General features: G+C 39.5%; 1 protein-coding gene across 2 annotated transcripts; it reads right to left on the reverse strand.

Moving 5' to 3' along the window:
* Nucleotides 1-1,525: 1,525 nt before the first annotated feature.
* Nucleotides 1,526-15,939, reverse strand: wdr35 (WD repeat domain 35). 2 transcript variants are annotated; one of them, XM_020641597.3, is made up of 28 exons: nt 15,583-15,939; nt 15,393-15,510; nt 15,200-15,271; nt 14,993-15,085; nt 14,782-14,910; nt 14,460-14,593; nt 13,884-14,049; nt 13,650-13,795; nt 13,401-13,526; nt 12,564-12,749; nt 12,376-12,411; nt 12,208-12,268; nt 11,020-11,164; nt 10,524-10,593; nt 9,171-9,224; nt 8,983-9,092; nt 8,618-8,837; nt 8,453-8,533; nt 7,759-7,895; nt 6,499-6,702; nt 6,219-6,365; nt 5,770-5,902; nt 5,572-5,682; nt 3,870-4,034; nt 3,410-3,550; nt 3,116-3,272; nt 2,259-2,499; nt 1,526-2,060 (listed from the first exon to the last, which is right to left on the reverse strand). In XM_020641597.3, exons 1-28 carry the CDS (start codon nt 15,604-15,606, stop codon nt 1,910-1,912), a joined length of 3,558 nt encoding a protein of 1,185 aa, XP_020497253.1. In that variant the 5' UTR covers nt 15,607-15,939; the 3' UTR covers nt 1,526-1,909. The 2 variants fall into 2 exon arrangements, with proteins under 2 accessions (XP_020497253.1, XP_020497251.1); XM_020641595.3 differs by having other exon boundaries at nt 12,364-12,411.
* Nucleotides 15,940-16,312: the final 373 nt, after the last annotated feature.

Below are 16,312 nucleotides of genomic sequence, written 5' to 3' on the forward strand. Positions count from 1 at the left end.
TGAATGCATCACAGTAAACACCGTTTTAAATTATGCACGTTATTTTAATGCATAATCTGATGTCCATGCAGAGTGTGCAGGAGGGCTAGTGAAGATTTAGTATCACTTTGTGGCTATACTTTTCTTAGGGCCAGACTAATAAGTCACATCAATTGATGTAACATATCCCCCCCCCCCCCCCCCTTATTTGTACATCTGACTTGTTTTTATATCTCCATGCCTTCATTACTGTTCATCTCAGCTCCAGCTGGTGCAGAAACACAGCAGCACAAGATTTCACATGGTCAAAAAAGAGGGAGCACATCACTCCTATTCTTTCCTCCCTACACTGACTGCCTGCTAGCTGCAGAATTCATTTTGAAAACTTTGTTTGTCTACAAGGCACTAAATAGTTTACCCTCCTTCATATCACAGAACTCCTGTCCCCATAGGTCACTTCCAGAAATCTAAGATCATCTGACCTAAGATTTCTGTCTGTCCAGAGATCCACGTCCAAGTGTTATGGGGACAGGACCCCCAAACTATAAAACTTGCTTCCCCCACTTTCATCCGATTCTCCCCCACTACTGACATCTGTCACTGTCATCTCCAAACACACCTTTACTCCTTACATAATTAAACCAGCACAGCCTTCTTTTCTGAAGTCTTTATTATTATTACTCCTCATTTTATTGAAATAACTCATATTTTATATCTTTTCATCACTCCTGATTTTTTTTTCTCTTTGTTTGTTTCATTCTTTTTGTTCTTGTCGTTTTGTGAATGTTTTAAAGCACTTTGGATCAACTGTGTTGTATATAAAGTGCTATATAAATAAAGTTGATGTGATTTTTTGCAGTCTTCTAATGTGTTTTTTGTAGTGGTTTTATTCAGTATCAGCCTTATTGTGAAACTCAGGGCTGATACAGATGTTTAAACTAGCACTTCAGCTGATTGCCCATGCCTTTGTTTTTTTCACAACTTCTTTTGGTGTAAGACTCCCACAGTGCCAACATTTTCTCTCATGTTTGACCACGAAGTCAGATCAGAGTTTGTCCCAACAGATGACATCCTCTGCCCAATAAAAACCTCTCCTTTAAATCAGAAGTTCAGTGTATTAGATGCCAACATTAAATTGACAGATAAACCTCGGCTACTGACATTGGTTCATGCCACATTATTTACAGGACGGTCCGATGTCTGTCAACAGGTCCGGTATGCATTCATTGGTGCATTCCTAATTATATTTCTGATTTTTATTCACTGTGCAGCACTTAACTTAGTTACATTTTTATGTACTTTTTAAATTGAGTGGATTGACTTGTTGATATAATTAAATTAATATTTTGTCATAATACTGGATTTCATGCAGTGACAAACACTGGTGTAGTTTTCTGACAGTAGATGGCAGTAGAGGCCGGTAAGAGCAACTTCAGTACAGGCAACAAGAAACCCATGAGAATAGGGTTTTACTTTCAAAAGTTATTTTCTGTGTTGTGTCAATTTCATGTTGATGACCAACCTGAAAAAAAACACACTTGGTGGTACATTGGTGCATTTTTCTTTATAAGGCCTTTCAACATGAGCTGCCGTCTATGGATACAAATCAGCGATTGGACGCGATTCAAACTAGTGAATACATGATATTGAAAATATAAAGAAAACAGGAAATACAATTTTTCAAAAAGACATTTTTAAATGTTGTATTCATGTCCGATTTTATTCAGTGTTTACTTCCATATAAAAATAGGTAACAAAGCAGTCACAGAAAACTAAGCGGAAAATTGAGGCGACTTATACTGAAGCTGTTCTTCACTAACAAGCAATTTAATTATTTTTTTAAAACATATACATGTAAGCTGAAGAACATTACACATCTTATAAATGTGTTTCTCTCTATATATAATAAGTTTACCTAATCGTTTGGGCATCATGATATCTGATCGTGACACAGTGGGCAGAAGTTGTATTTGCTGACCTCCTGCTCTAGAGCGCAGTGTTTACATGTGCTGCACATCCAGAACTGGTACTCCTGAATCTGCAGACCTGTCACGATGCATGTGGGTAGTTTTCCCTCCGACCTAAAGAGAGGGAAAAAAGAATGAGTGTGGAATAATGTGATGAAAGCATACACGTCATGTTCCTGGTCCATGTCTCTACAGCTTTAAGCCTACTGTACCCTGACCATCTTTACTTCTTCAATCGTCCACATTTCTGGAAACACTTCCTTCTAACACCTTTAAATAATATGAAAGTGTGAAAGTCATTGGTGTTCTCACCCCTCTGATGACCTTTCCCGCTCCACTGGGCGGGTGTCCTTCGGGTTGTATTTGGTGAAGATCTCCAGAGCCAGATCCTCATAAGACTGCCGCTGGTCAGGGTCCAGACTCTCTAGGGACTCCAGCTTGATGAAAGCTTGCGAGCATGTACCGAAGGCCCGGTTAGTGGCGGTGCAAAGGGCAAGCAGAGAGTAGATCTCCACTGCTGGGATGATGTCCTCGTACTCGCGCAGGTGAAGGGCTTCAAATAAAAATGGAGGAAATCAGTAAAGAGTTGTGCACTCACTATGTTTTTTTTTTTTCCAATTGTAGGAAAATGCAAATCTAGAGTCTCAAGTCTGTGCAAAGTAAATTCTTACAGTCAGTATCATGTAGAATATGACAGTTCATTTTTACTTCTTCAATTTTGTATAAAGCCAGAGTGATCGGGAACATGAAGGTGCTGGTTTTGGATTCTATTTGTGGTTCTTATTTACTGTTTTGGAGCCGCGTTGGGCAATACCTAAATGATCTCCACAGAGACGTGTTGAAGAAGAACTCCTATTAGTCCCAATTAAAAGATGATATCAACATATTCTATATTATTATACTTTGTCATATTTATCAAACCAATGTTGATGTTTCAATATCAGAATAATGTCCACTTCATGTGTGGAGAGACAACCTCAAAAAAATAACCTCAGACAGTAACTGATGATATTTCCTTAATCATTTAGAGGATGAAACTACAAAGTAACCATGTTTAAGGAGAGTTTACAATATAAACTTAATTTTAGCAAATGATCTCAACTCCCAACTCTACATATCAATTATATTAATAATTATATATGGTGTAGTGTCACCATGTGATGTATTACCTGTGCGCATGGCCTTCTCCATGTAGCCTTCATAAAGCTGCCTCTGAGCCAGCAAAAAGAAATGATAGGCTTCTGCTCCGCGCCAGGCATTGTCGACGAAACGGTTATCTGGAGAGGTCGCATCTTCCTCGAGTAGCCCAGCAAGTGCAGACGTAGCCTATTGTAAAAAAAATAAAAAATGAAGATAAATATAGGCTAAAGTTTAAAAGTATTTGATACCTATATAAATATTTAGAATGCATTCTTGACTATTGCTATCTACAGGGAGTATAACAGTATGCTGCCATTTATTACCTCAGACTTCTTCCCCTTTGCTTTGCTCTGCTGTGATGTCTTCACCTGCTTGTGGTAATCCTCCACAAGAAGTGCTGCCAGCACAAAGAGCTTCTTCACACGCAGCGGTCGAGTTCTTTTCTCCGCCTCTGATTCAGCTATCTGTAACAGCGGACACAAGTCCCATGTGAGGAGCCCACAGAAACATGATCACATCACATCAAGTCTAAGGTCAAATGCTTAGTTGCTAAATGACACAAGAATAATGGCCTGTGGCGAGATCCTAGGTGTGATTTGCCTCTACTTTAATGATAAAACCGGTAAAAAGTGCCGATAGGTGTCACACTGAAAGTTAAAAATACAAACAATCACTAGTTCATTTCAGTTGTATTCGGTTTGTATATAAAAATAAAACACAACAGAAGCACACGTTTTTAAATGCAGTAACTTCAGAGTGATGAGCAAGAAGACAGGAGCTTACCTTGAACATGAGTTTAGCTGCATCAAGAAAGTGGTGAGCTTTTCGATACAGTTCCACCGCCTCTAAAATGTTATTCTTCTCAAGGAGATGTGAAGCGTATTTGGAAAGAAGAGATTTGATCTCCTTCATGTTGTGCGTTCTGGCAAGTTCCACCGCTTTGTTCCACTGTAAGAAAATGCCAACATTTATTCAAGAACAAGAACACTTCTTTCAAGAAACTCCTTAAAAGTTAGGTTTGTCAAATTAATCTAAAATAATCATACATGTCAGGGCGCTAGGCAATATGGACTTTCATTAAGCTTTCATTTTAAATCAGAATTTAGGGGTATCCCTGGTATTTTTTTAACTACATATGTGAGCCTCCTATGAGTTACAGGTGCAAAGTGTTTTGGAAATGCTTCAGGACAGAAGTTAGCATTAGCAGTCAGGCAGTGATAGCTGCAGTATTTCCACTAACTTTGCTGTGGCTTTGCAGCTCAATGTGTACAAATGTTATTCTAAGTCTCTGACACATTAAGCATTCCCTACAGAGTTATAATTTAATGGTTAAAAAGGCATCAAAACCGTTATTTTAAAAAGCTGTCATATTGATCCATTGACAAGAACCTGAATTTATTTCATAAAACAGGGGGGCTCCTTGGAACTGCCACCTAACTAGGTTTAATTCTTCAGTTATTCTGTGTTGTACACATATTGTGTTGGGTTTGAACAGTCATTTGAAGCATCAAAATCATAATAATAACACACAGAGTATCAGAACAGGGGTAGACTAACAACTCTCTTTTCCTGTAAGGTAAAATTAATGCTTTTATTTCTGCATTCTGGTGGCTTTGAAGAGAGCAATGTAACAGATGTTTATAGTTTAAAAAAAATAAAAAAATAAAATACTTTATTAAAATGATGTTTATCTCTGTAGGGAATCATTTCAAAAATGTCCTGAGATGCTTCAAATAACTGCCTCTATTGTATGCATTGTACTAACAGCTCATGCGATCTACTGGAGCGATTACAAAGATTGGATTCATTAAACAAATAGAACCAAAATATAAAAAATTCAGCATGGCTTTAAATGTACTGAATTTCCCTTTAACTGAAGTCACTTTTTGACTGCAAGTATTTAAAACCTCTTTGAAAAAATCACATGAAGCACAGCTAGATAACGTGACAATACACTGTAATTTTCAGACGTTCGAGGGATGAGCCACAATAGGACGGAGAGGAAACAGTTCAGTGACAGCCTGTTCATTTCAATGTCTAAAGCACAGCATTAACGCAGCAGGAGAAACTGCAGAGAAGAGAGGAAGGTCTGTCAGCTTCCTCTCTTTCCTCTCAGCTTCTCCTTTTGGAGTAACAACAGCGATCCTTGCACAATTTAAGAGAACATCGTTTGAACTACATCCAGCTGTTATTACATATCTTTTGCTCAGCTGCAGACTGCATAACTTGAACTCTAAGAGTGTAAACCCGAGCAAAATTCAAATGATCAACTACTCTTTTAGCCCATGGTTAAAATATTTACGTTGGAAGAATACAGTGTGAGAGCAGAATTCACACCCTCAGGCTAAATATCACTCAGGAAGAGGATGGGAGTGGGAGGACAGCGGGTGCCACAGTGGCTGTGTCAGAATGTGAGTTTAATCAAAAGATCACACAGTGTCACTGTGAGAGTGTGGCGCCGCAGGGCTTCTTGTCTGCCTCTCACCTGGTTCAGATGGACACAGGTGTCGACTGCAGCTTTGGGTTGGTTACACTTCAGGTAGGCGTTCACGGCCTGCTCGCACATGCCCACAGTGGCAAACATCTGTCCAATCTCCTGCAACACAGAGATGGAGATTAGTAACGTGGAGCTAAAACATTAAGCACAAAGATACTTCTGGTCAGAGCTGAACACCCGGCTCACCGGTAAAAGTTTATGATTCTCTGGCAGCCCAGCGGCCAGTTTTTCAAGGCCAGGGTAGTCCTCTAACATGTAGAAACACTCTGCCAGCCTCTCCTGATTGTGACCCTGATGGTAGTACTGCTCTGCGTTCACCCTTTAAACAGAAAATATTGATGGTTAAAACATCGTACGGAAACTGATTGTCCTGTAAACCCAAAAGAATAGTTTCACATTTTTCTTTCCATACAGTTTAGGAATTTACAGCATATCGTCTGAATTTAGAAAAACACTTAACATACTCTATGGTAAATTAGAATGTGTATTATTAGTTTGCTAAAGCTCTATGCCGCTTTAATTATGATTTCTTTCCACAGAACAGATAACTTATTAAACAACAAACAGACTTCTAGCACTCATGTGTTTCTGATACACTTAACAAGAGAAAGACAAGAGAAAGGACATTTCAGAACCATTTCTGTCTGTCAGCAAAGTAGTCTCCAATTGCATTGTACGCCTGGTCCTGCAGAGAATCATCACAGCCGCCAGAGCCAGATTTGAGCAGCTGGAGAACCCGAAACCAGTCTCCCAGCTTGATCCTGAGGCTGATGGCAAGGTCCCTAGAAGAAGAACAAAACATCCACCGGTGGCATAAGAAAAAAACACCAACATGAAAAACTGACCAAAAGCAAACAGGGGACTAAATTAATTATTAAAAAAGTATTTTGTAATGCCACCATCCAAAATGCCTACCTGCGATCCATATCCAGGTACATCCGCTCTGCTTCCTCAAAGCTGCCGAAGTAAGCTGCCACCTCCGCCTGTTTCATGGGCTCATTCTGCAGGTTTCCCAGGCGCTTTACAAACTCAATGCCCTGGTAGTCTTTGCAGCGGACGAATGCTTGCTCAGCTGTCTTTAGATCCAGTTTCTGTAGGGCTGCCTCAGCCAGCAGACGCCTGGCAGGGTCACAGTGAGAAGAAATGTTATGTTAGCTACTCCCACCAGTGGGGCTACATGTCATTCATGTTCATGCATATATTATTACACCCACTATAAAATGACTAATAGAGAATTAAACTGGAATATAGCTGTAGCAGGTGGATCACAAAGACATAATTAACGCTGCAAAGTCACTGCACATCAGTGTGAAAGTGGTGTTCACTATATGAATGTCTGTAATCAATCCATCTGTGTCAACTCAGTGATTTTGTGGCTACATTAGTATGAATTGAGTGCAATCCTCAAGTCAGATTGGAGCTGACTCATGAGACAGGAAGGCAACTTTTTGATGTTGCCAGATTTTGAGGGACGCTGCAAGAACTGACACAGCAGCCAGAGAACACACATAAGCTACTGTGATCACACTGCTGCTTTGAAAAAAACTGTAAATCTCTCAAATCTCTGCTCTCATCCTCCCACTTCAGCAGGGCTCGGGTATAAAAAATAATGTAGTGACAGCAGCTACAGGTTGGTGCAAAGCTGTTTTTTTAAATTTTATATCCAACACAAGACAACAAAGGGAATGTTGTTTAAAAAGTGATTATGTTACTTTGTGTCACTATAACTACAAAAATCAAATGAGTTGATACAATGTTAAAGTTTGTCCAAGAAGAGAATGTCTAAAAGAAGAGTTTGCATGTGACACCAAGGCCACAGAAAAACATTTACATAAACAAAGAACCTGTGGAGAAACAATTACATAACAATGCTAAGAAATTACAAGACATTTTCCAAACCCCCCAAAAACTACTGCTGTTACCAAATGACCACACATCTATACACAATTTAGAGAAGTCCATTTCACTTGGTGTTCTGTCTTCTTATGCAGGAGATGTCCAATAACCACAGCTCATTAATCCTTCAGGTCACAGCCACCTTTCCCTCTTTCAAACTTTGACTTTTTGCTTGATTCTTGACATGCAGTATGTAGAAAAGCTCCTGTTTCCAGTATATGATGTTTCTCTTTCTATCACTCAGTATACTTGTGATTACAACATCAATATTATATTTACCAGAGTCTTGGGTGTGGATTGTCTTCAATGAACTGTGAGGCATCTTCAATCCCCACTTTCTCAATCAGAGCACGGCTGTCTCTTAGGGAGCGGATCTCAAAGTTGATGAGGTTGTCTTTATTCGGCCTCTCTGGATCCTGCCCAGCGAGAGAATAATTACAGAATGTCTAATTAACTTAGCACTTACAAACTGCGCCTTTCAGCTTTTTTTTTTAAGTGAAACAAAGTTCAACTTGTAATAAAAGTCTCTCCTGATGCATGTTAACACTAAAGTGAAGTGAATTTGTGAGCCCTATTCTGACTGCCGTTTCAAGCCCCGATGTATTTAAGTCCTGAGAAATTTCAGCTTTAGTCTGAATGTCGCTGAGGTGTAATGGGGGGACGAAGTAAAACCCTCTCTTTAATGTCTTCTGTAGTAGTAACAGAGGCGAGCCAGCCGGGGGAACACAGCGCTGTGTGTGCGTGCATGCCTGACTGTGTGTGTATGGTGAGCTCCTGCTGCATCGTGCTTCCTCAAGGCAGAAACTTGAATTTACAGACTTGGAGAAGATTATTACACCGTCCCACAATCAATATGAATGTACAAAGACGTGGTGACAGCTCAGCTTAGTTAAGGCAGTCATGAAAAGCAGTCTGAAAACGGCTAATTACTAACTTGCTGGTACCATGTTAGAAAATAATTTACTTTTTGTACCTTCATGATTTCATCTAGCAGGACAGATTTGATTTCCAGGTCCTCAAAGTTGCAGATGTATCCAGATGTTTGAATTGGTTCCTGGTTTTAAGAGAACACAATACATTATAGACAACGGGACAATGTAGTTGACCACCACAAAATAAAAAACAGCTGAGCACTTACCTCTGGGTCCAGGTTCCTGAAAACATACATCCTTGTCTTCTCCATCATGGCAAACAGATCAGGATTGTCATTCGCCCATTTCATGTCCCACACATCCTTGCGTTCAAACTTGGATGGATCTCCCGCCGACGCCTGGCTTCCTGCGCCATCATCTGCGGAGGCACGAACCTCCAGGTCCAACAGAGTCAGGACGCCCGAGATGTCGATAACGGCCAGACGACTACAGAATATAATCATTTCACTTATGTAACAGTGCTGTGAATATAAGCTATACTCAATGTGAACAATGATTGAGCTGATCAACAACAGATCTCATCTGTAGAGCATATTTGATCTGCGTCACACCCAAATAAAAAAATGCTTGCCTGGAGTTGCAGTTTAAGGACAGATAGTAGGCCCTGTTGTTCAACGTGTATTTGTTGATGAGAACCACATTTGGGAGGCTGTATCTGTGGACGGTGCCAGACTCACGGCCCTGCAAACATACAACCAAACACTCAAAGACTTTGACTTTCAATATTGAAATATAAAGTGCAAACAGGGATGCACTTACCACAATCAGAGTCTTATCTGTTGCTGTAATACAACAAATGGGATCTCTAGTTGCCTGAAAAAGAACAGAAACATACATGGGACCCCATACAGTTAATCTGTAGTGAATAAAAACTTTATTTTCATTGACTGTTTTTCTCTGTGAGCTACTTACTCAAATTCAATCATAACTCATATTATTGTATGCATATGTTGTTAATTGGATCCTTTCAGTATATTCAGATTATATCTCAAACATCTGTACAACTCACTCTGTATCCATTAAGTTATGTTCATTCTGCTCCAGGGTGAAGTGTATTAATTTTAGTTTAATCTAAACATGAATCTGCAAACAGCAGCTTCCCCCAGTCACCTGCTTGACTTCATCAAATTCAAAACCTCAACAAAAGTAATCTAATGACATCATCAACAAATCAATAACTTGGTGTAAATGAAGACCAAATCATTAGCCTTTAACCTCAAAAAGACAGAATGCTTTACTTATTGAGTTGTTTAAATCATAGATCAGTGTTTGCAGAGTTACAGGGGGGTCTCCAGACTTGTTTTTAAACTGAGGTGGCCCACCTGGTGCACTGATTTATGCAGGGGTGGCATTACGTTTGTGGGCACATGCATGCAAATCAATTACATTTTTGTACCCTTTCTATCCCCACATACGATTTGTACTTGTAAGTAACATAATTTGGAAACATATAAATCTTCTTTGCTTGATTCTTTACGGACTCAAAAACAAAGATGTATGTGCAAAGTCACAATTTTAAGTACACGGAAAATTGCATGCAAACTCTTGTACACTGTCTTACTTTCAAAAATACATTAATTGACATTGAAGTCGATTGCAAGTTTGACAGTGTGCACAAGTTTTTACTTGGATTTTTTTATAGCGATAGAAAAGTATTTATAAACAACTGAAAGTATGACAATTAGCCTGTTGAAAACAGTCAGAAGGGTTCATTTGTATTTATGTCCCCCGCTTCTAAAAAGCCAATCATAGCTTTGAATTTGGGGTGACACCTGGTGTGGCCAATCAGATTCCAAGAGGGCCCATGCCACCACCGGCCACAGATAAGCACACGCCCCTGCAGGGTTATGCAAACAGAAATCTTGAGTGGCCATTTGATAAATTTAAAAGAGAAAAGGCAACATTAAAAAGGTGGGACTTCAACTTGCTTTTTCTAATAACATAGGACAAAACTAGTATCAAGTCCAAATATGATGGAATTAACTCTTAAATAATGCCCAAGTTTTACGATAAAATGATTCAGAGGTTTTCTCAGAGAGCTAAGTTTGTGATACAAACGGTTTCTTATCCTTGTAAAGTCGTGTAACTTCAGAGGAACAAAATGTCTCTTACTGTGAAGGCTTTTGTAAAATCTGGACCACTGTCACTGGCTCCAGAAGGATTGATGTCAATGTGATAAACCCTGGAAAGGAAGTGAGAATAAATGAGGGACAGCCAGACAGACAAACAGTTGTCCTTTACCCTGAGGTGAACTGTGGTCCAGGTGCTAGGATAGTCCTGGCAGGACATTTGGCCTTGCCCAGCCTGTCTAGCGCCTCAGTGGCATTTGGATAAGATGAACAAATCTTTTTCATAGCACTGAGAGTACCAACACCCTCCACTGGAGCAGCGAGCCAGTAAACCCAAGGACTCTCTGAATCCAGCCTTGTGGTTATCTTGCCTCCATGTAAATTTCCATGGTCAGCTCTGATTTGGGTGTTTCATTTTTTCCCCTGTCCACTACCTGTTTTTTTATTTTTTTATTTGAGTCCTTGTGACATCCAGTTTAAAGAAGCTCCAGTTACTGTAAATGTGTGTTTGTGTTTTTGAATTTCAAAGACAAACTCACCTCTCTCTTCCCTCCTTCTTAGTTCGGGTCACTTGGTTGATCTCCAGAGCAGTCAACTTTTTTGCCACTCTGTACTGCCACAGGTAGAACGCCTCTTTAGATGCAGCAATCACATGGGTTTTGGTCATGGTGACAAACAGTGGATCTGACAAAGTAGAGAAGCAACCGGATCATTATGTTGTACGTGACCAACTCAATCAACTGCATACATGTCTCGTTTTATTGTCCTGGTTCGGTTTTACTGAAAGATACTCAGTGAGGGGTCAGCTGTTATTTCATACAGTAAGTAACATATGTTTAGTACAAAGCCTGTTTGGCTAGCCGAATTAGCATCCCAATTGATATCACAGAATTAGTGTAGTCTGCGTGAACCCTTAAAATAAATCAGCGATAGCAGTAGCTAATAACTTACTCTCACTACTCGAAATATGGTCACTGCAAGCTCATTAAAACCAAAATGGCGACTGAGTGCTGTACTTGGTGCTTCAAAACAGCAAGCGACAAACCAAAGGGCACTTTTACTAAACTTAAATTCATGAAAACAGAGTATTCAGATACACTAGCCTGCAAAAAAGCCTAATGAGGCCACAAGAGACTCACTCTAACTCTCTCTCTCTTTTTATTATTTACCTAGATGAGATACTTGAAGCACAACCAGCCCACTGAGGCTTTCACTTCTGACTTAGAAATGATCTGCTCCTCAGTGAACATTTGACCCTGTCAAGAAGACACAGAACGCTGAATAGCTGTGAGATATTAAGACCTGTTCAGTGTCTGTTTGCTGTTGGATGCTGTGGGCCAATGAAAGATGTCCTTGTTGTTAACAGGTTGCAAAACGCAAACTAGGACTTTGATCAACCTACAGCTACATTGTTACCAATATAACAACCAAGTTCAGAGGTTGTAGTCCTTAAAGCGGGCGGCCCAGGTTGTGGATCTGACGTGGGGCTCCTTTCCTACATGTCACTCCCCTCTTTCTCTGACCCTGATTTCTGACTCTATAGCAGCTATCCTGTCTCTACAATAAAGGTATAAAAAGCTGTGTATGCACACTGTGAGAAAGCTTGCAGGCAGCATAGATTGTTTAGTATATACTAAAATCTCAAATACATTTTTTAAGAATCTAAATCAATGGAAATCACAAGAATAATATGTATGTATTTATTTCTTCACACTATATAAACTTACCGATGTCGATGTACTTTGAGTCCAGTGGAGTGCCAATAGAGTTGCACAGTATCAGGACATACTGTTGAACACAAAAAAAGTGCATAATTTTTCCAAAGGTCAGTTTACAATTTTTTACAAAAACAAATACTCATCGTTTTGAGTTTGTGGTTTTACTTTGTATATTACCCTTGCAGGACTTGCAGACTCTAACTCAGCATCCTCCTGTAAGGTAAGGTGATCAGAAAATTGACTGAGATCTTTAATCAATAACGCTGACTATGTATCTTCTATCTTGTATATATTTGATCAAGCCACTATTATATACAGTATATATCGTTTACCATTGTAGGCAGGAGTCAGATTATAGCTTGTACCTGAGGCTGGGTGTCATCTGCTTTGCTAGCTAGGATGCAGAAATCCCCCGAGGTCGTGATGGACATCAAGCTCTTGACATATTTGACAAACTTCTCATTGTTTTTGGTGTCCCAGAAAACCACACAGTACTCCTGTCGCTCTGGCTTTGTGTAGGCGTACACCACGGTGCTGCAGCAATACCCCCACTGTTCAAAGAGACATAAAGGAACAAGTGAGGTTCACATCTTTAGTATGAACTCTAAATCAAAGAAGTATGGCTTCATTCAAACAAAGAACTCAACAAATATGTTTTTTTCTTTTGAGCCAAAGTGAAATAACGGCTTCCTCAAAGTATTCATGTTATTGTAAATACATAGGAAATATTTATTGATTTATAGGCACTGGAAATGTGTCATTTATTTCAGTGTTTTATAGACATTTGAAACTGCATTGGAAACTATCATTGTTAAATCTTGATGCTGAGGGATACTGAGAGGAATGGTAAATGGAAAATGAACTGGAGCTTGTTTAGTTATTTTCTAGTCTTCTGACTACTCAAAGTGCTTTTACACCGCAGGTCACACCTACACATTCACACACTGATGACAGAGGCTGCTATGTAAAGTGTCCATCAGTATTAATTAATCAGGCAGGGGGAGCAACTTGGGGTTTAGTGTCTAGCCCAAGGACACCAAGTACACATCCACATGTGGCTGCAGGAGCTGGGGATCGTTTGCTTTCACACATGATGCAGCTCAATCTGAGTATTTTGGGAAATCTTAAGGAGTTTTGTGCATGTGTGAAAATACCATCTTTCAACGGTTGTTTAAAACGAAGCAACAAGTGTTGATATTTACCTTATAGTCTGGTCTTATGTTGGCAAAGTAGATGAATGAGTCTACAGCCAGACCAATACGTAGCCCTCCTCCCTCCCAGGCAACTCCTGTCATCTGCTTCCCGAGAACTTTGAGGGTTCTCAGATGCTGATTGAAAACAAAAAGTGTCTCATGTAAAAAAATGTGGGTTGGCTCTCAGGACTCAATGCAATGCTTTTTTTAATTGTGCAAAAATGTAGAATGGCACAGCAACACAATCTCCACCCTTACCTCTCCAAATGGTGTGTAGAACTGCACAGCATTATATTCTTTATCCATATTTGAGGCTCTGAGGGATCCCGCCACTGCCAGAACACTGCCACAATGATTCCACTGGATGCTGACCACATTCATCTGAGTGTCAAAACACACTGGGTCTGAAGGAAAGCACAGCCATTGGTAAATATCTCATTGAAGTGTTACCTGGAGAAAATACTGAAGACTTTGAATTCTTCCCCCCCTTACTTTCATCATTCTCATAGCGCATGATCTGACATCTTCCATTGTCGAAACAGATAGCCAGACACGGACAGTCGGGTTCAACGTAACCCCCACTTCCTGCGTACCAGTGGATACCTGCGATACTGACAGCTCCCGTCGCATTGGTGAGACAGCTGATGGACATTTTCATCTAAGACACAACAGGGATGATACAAAGACAGCAAATGCTTACATGTCACCAGTTCAAGTGAGAAAATAGAATATATTAAAAGTTGTATAAGCAGCCTTTTTAACTTCCCACTCCAAACATGCATTTTCTACCACAGTGCCTTTTTGTATTTCACTAAAAGTCGATAGGAAAAGGCAGGAATTTTTCAAGTCGTATGGTTAAGGGCTTACTTTTCTGAATCCACTTTTATTTCTGGATCACTAATGGGATAATCGTCCATGTAAAGCTTTACTAAAGGTTTCCCTGAAAGCCTTCGACTTCAAATCAAATCTGCATTATTTATTTATAAAACTTTATACTATGAGTCAAGAAGCTGTATGCTTCTGTAGCTGGACTATCATTTTTATTTACCGTTCAGCCTTTGCACTCACTATAAAGTTTCCTTGGTTGTCATAGATTTGGACTTCCCCATTGGCCATGCCGAAGAGAAGGATCTTGCTGTCTGGCGACCACGCCACATGAGCGAGCTGATTTCCCTTTAGCTCCTTTCCCCAAATCCGGTTTCCTAAAAAAACAAAAAAAAACGCATTAATCTTTCTGTACGCGTTCGTACTCATTCCCTGTGTATGTGAACAAAGCGATCCTTGATAATGGAGCATTAGTTAGTTTATTCTAAATCTGGTCTGAAAAATATATTGTGATTAATTGCCATTTATTAGATTTTTACTAATCACAGTATAAATCTGTTTATACCGTCAACAGATCCTACGATGACTGCTCCATCTTCATACACTATGCAGATCTTCTGACCATCAGCGTTCCAACTCATGCTTCTCACAACGGACTTGTTCCGGTTGTTGATCATCTCCTCGTACCATGCACCTTCAGGACGGGGGGAAACAATCACAACCTTAAAAGCCAAGTTTACCACAGGGCAACTTGTATAGTAAGAAGCAGAAATCACCTTTGTAGAGCATCCATACAATGATGAGTCCGTTCTGGTCGCTGGTTGTCAGCTTTTCATACTGTTCATTCCAGGTGACCACCTGCACTGCTCCTGCATGTGTTGTAAGAATGAAGTGTCAGATCATTTTCCTGTTTTTATCAATCTTAAAAGCATGTCTAACGTGTGCATTAATAATATCCATGAAAACTGCTGCAAGTCACTTACCACTGTGCCCCTCTAGAGTCTGGTTCATCGACAGATTACTGGGTGCAGCAAGGCCTTTAAGTTTGGCATCATCTTACAACAGAGAAGTAAAAAAGTAAAAGAGATCATTTTTAAAACTTCAACAATGTTTAAGTTAAAACCTTTAAGTTAAAACATGCAAGAGTGTATGAGACAGTGTATCCTCTGTACTCACCTGTCTGAGTTTCAAGTTTGAGCACTTTGAGGAGGCCATCGTCTCCACCACAGGCAATGAAGCCTTGATCTTTGTTCCAGGAGACACATTTCAGATGGACATTGTTGGGGATAGCAATCTATAAGACAAGAAGACTGTTAACCCACGCTGTACGTCTGAAGAGATGTACCTGAGGGTGTCAGGCACTTACCTTCTTGCTGAGGTAGATATACATCCTGATTACAGACTTCTAACGATCCGAAATGAACTGCTTATAGCGTTGTCATATTTGTTGACACCAGGAGACATAAACCTTAAGTGATATGTAGAGTAAGCTAACTTTTTAGCCTGTACCGTTAGCTTAGCTAGTTATCTACCAAACACGACACGGCAACCAAATAACGAGGACAGTTATAGTTTAATGTAACCTTGTACAATAAAATGCCGACTATAATGATGGTTTACATTGTTAGCAAAAAGAAAACCTGTTTAAATGTAACGTTTATGGTAGACTGCAGCTCGCATAAGCTTCCCTTCGTCTCCCCTGGTAACCGTGAAACGGAAGTGTGTGCTTCGGGGGGTTTCTGGGAGTTGTAGTTTTTTGTCTTACTCGCTTGCATGATGAGACCATGTGTATGAGGGAAAATGACTAAAGGATGCATACAATAATGTATAATAATAATGTAACAATAAATAAATATATGAATATATTGAACATATTTATTTATATATTAATTTGCATATGAATTGTTGCATTTATATATATATATATATATATTTATTGATGCATTTATTTATTTATTTATACATTATTGTATGCATTTCTCCCAACATTTATTTATTTATACTTTAGTCATTTTTTGTCCCTCATACATGTGGGAGTATTTGAGATGAAGCAAACACTGTTTTATTTAGCTGCTTAGGGTTTTCATTCAAAAAAC

Source organism: Labrus bergylta, chromosome 18 (genome assembly GCF_963930695.1).
Source record: "Labrus bergylta chromosome 18, fLabBer1.1, whole genome shotgun sequence".
Taxonomy (NCBI): Eukaryota; Metazoa; Chordata; class Actinopteri; order Labriformes; family Labridae; genus Labrus; species Labrus bergylta.

Coding starts and splice junctions, on each gene's coding strand:
- wdr35 (XM_020641595.3), bottom strand. CDS start 15,606: ATGTATATCTACCTCAGCAAGAAG. Junction 6,366..6,498: donor TACCTGGATATGGATCGCAG/GTAGGCATTTTG, acceptor TTCTTCTTCTAG/GGACCTTGCCATCAGCCTCA. Junction 4,035..5,571: donor CCTGTGTCCATCTGAACCAG/GTGAGAGGCAGA, acceptor ATTTTCTTACAG/TGGAACAAAGCGGTGGAACT.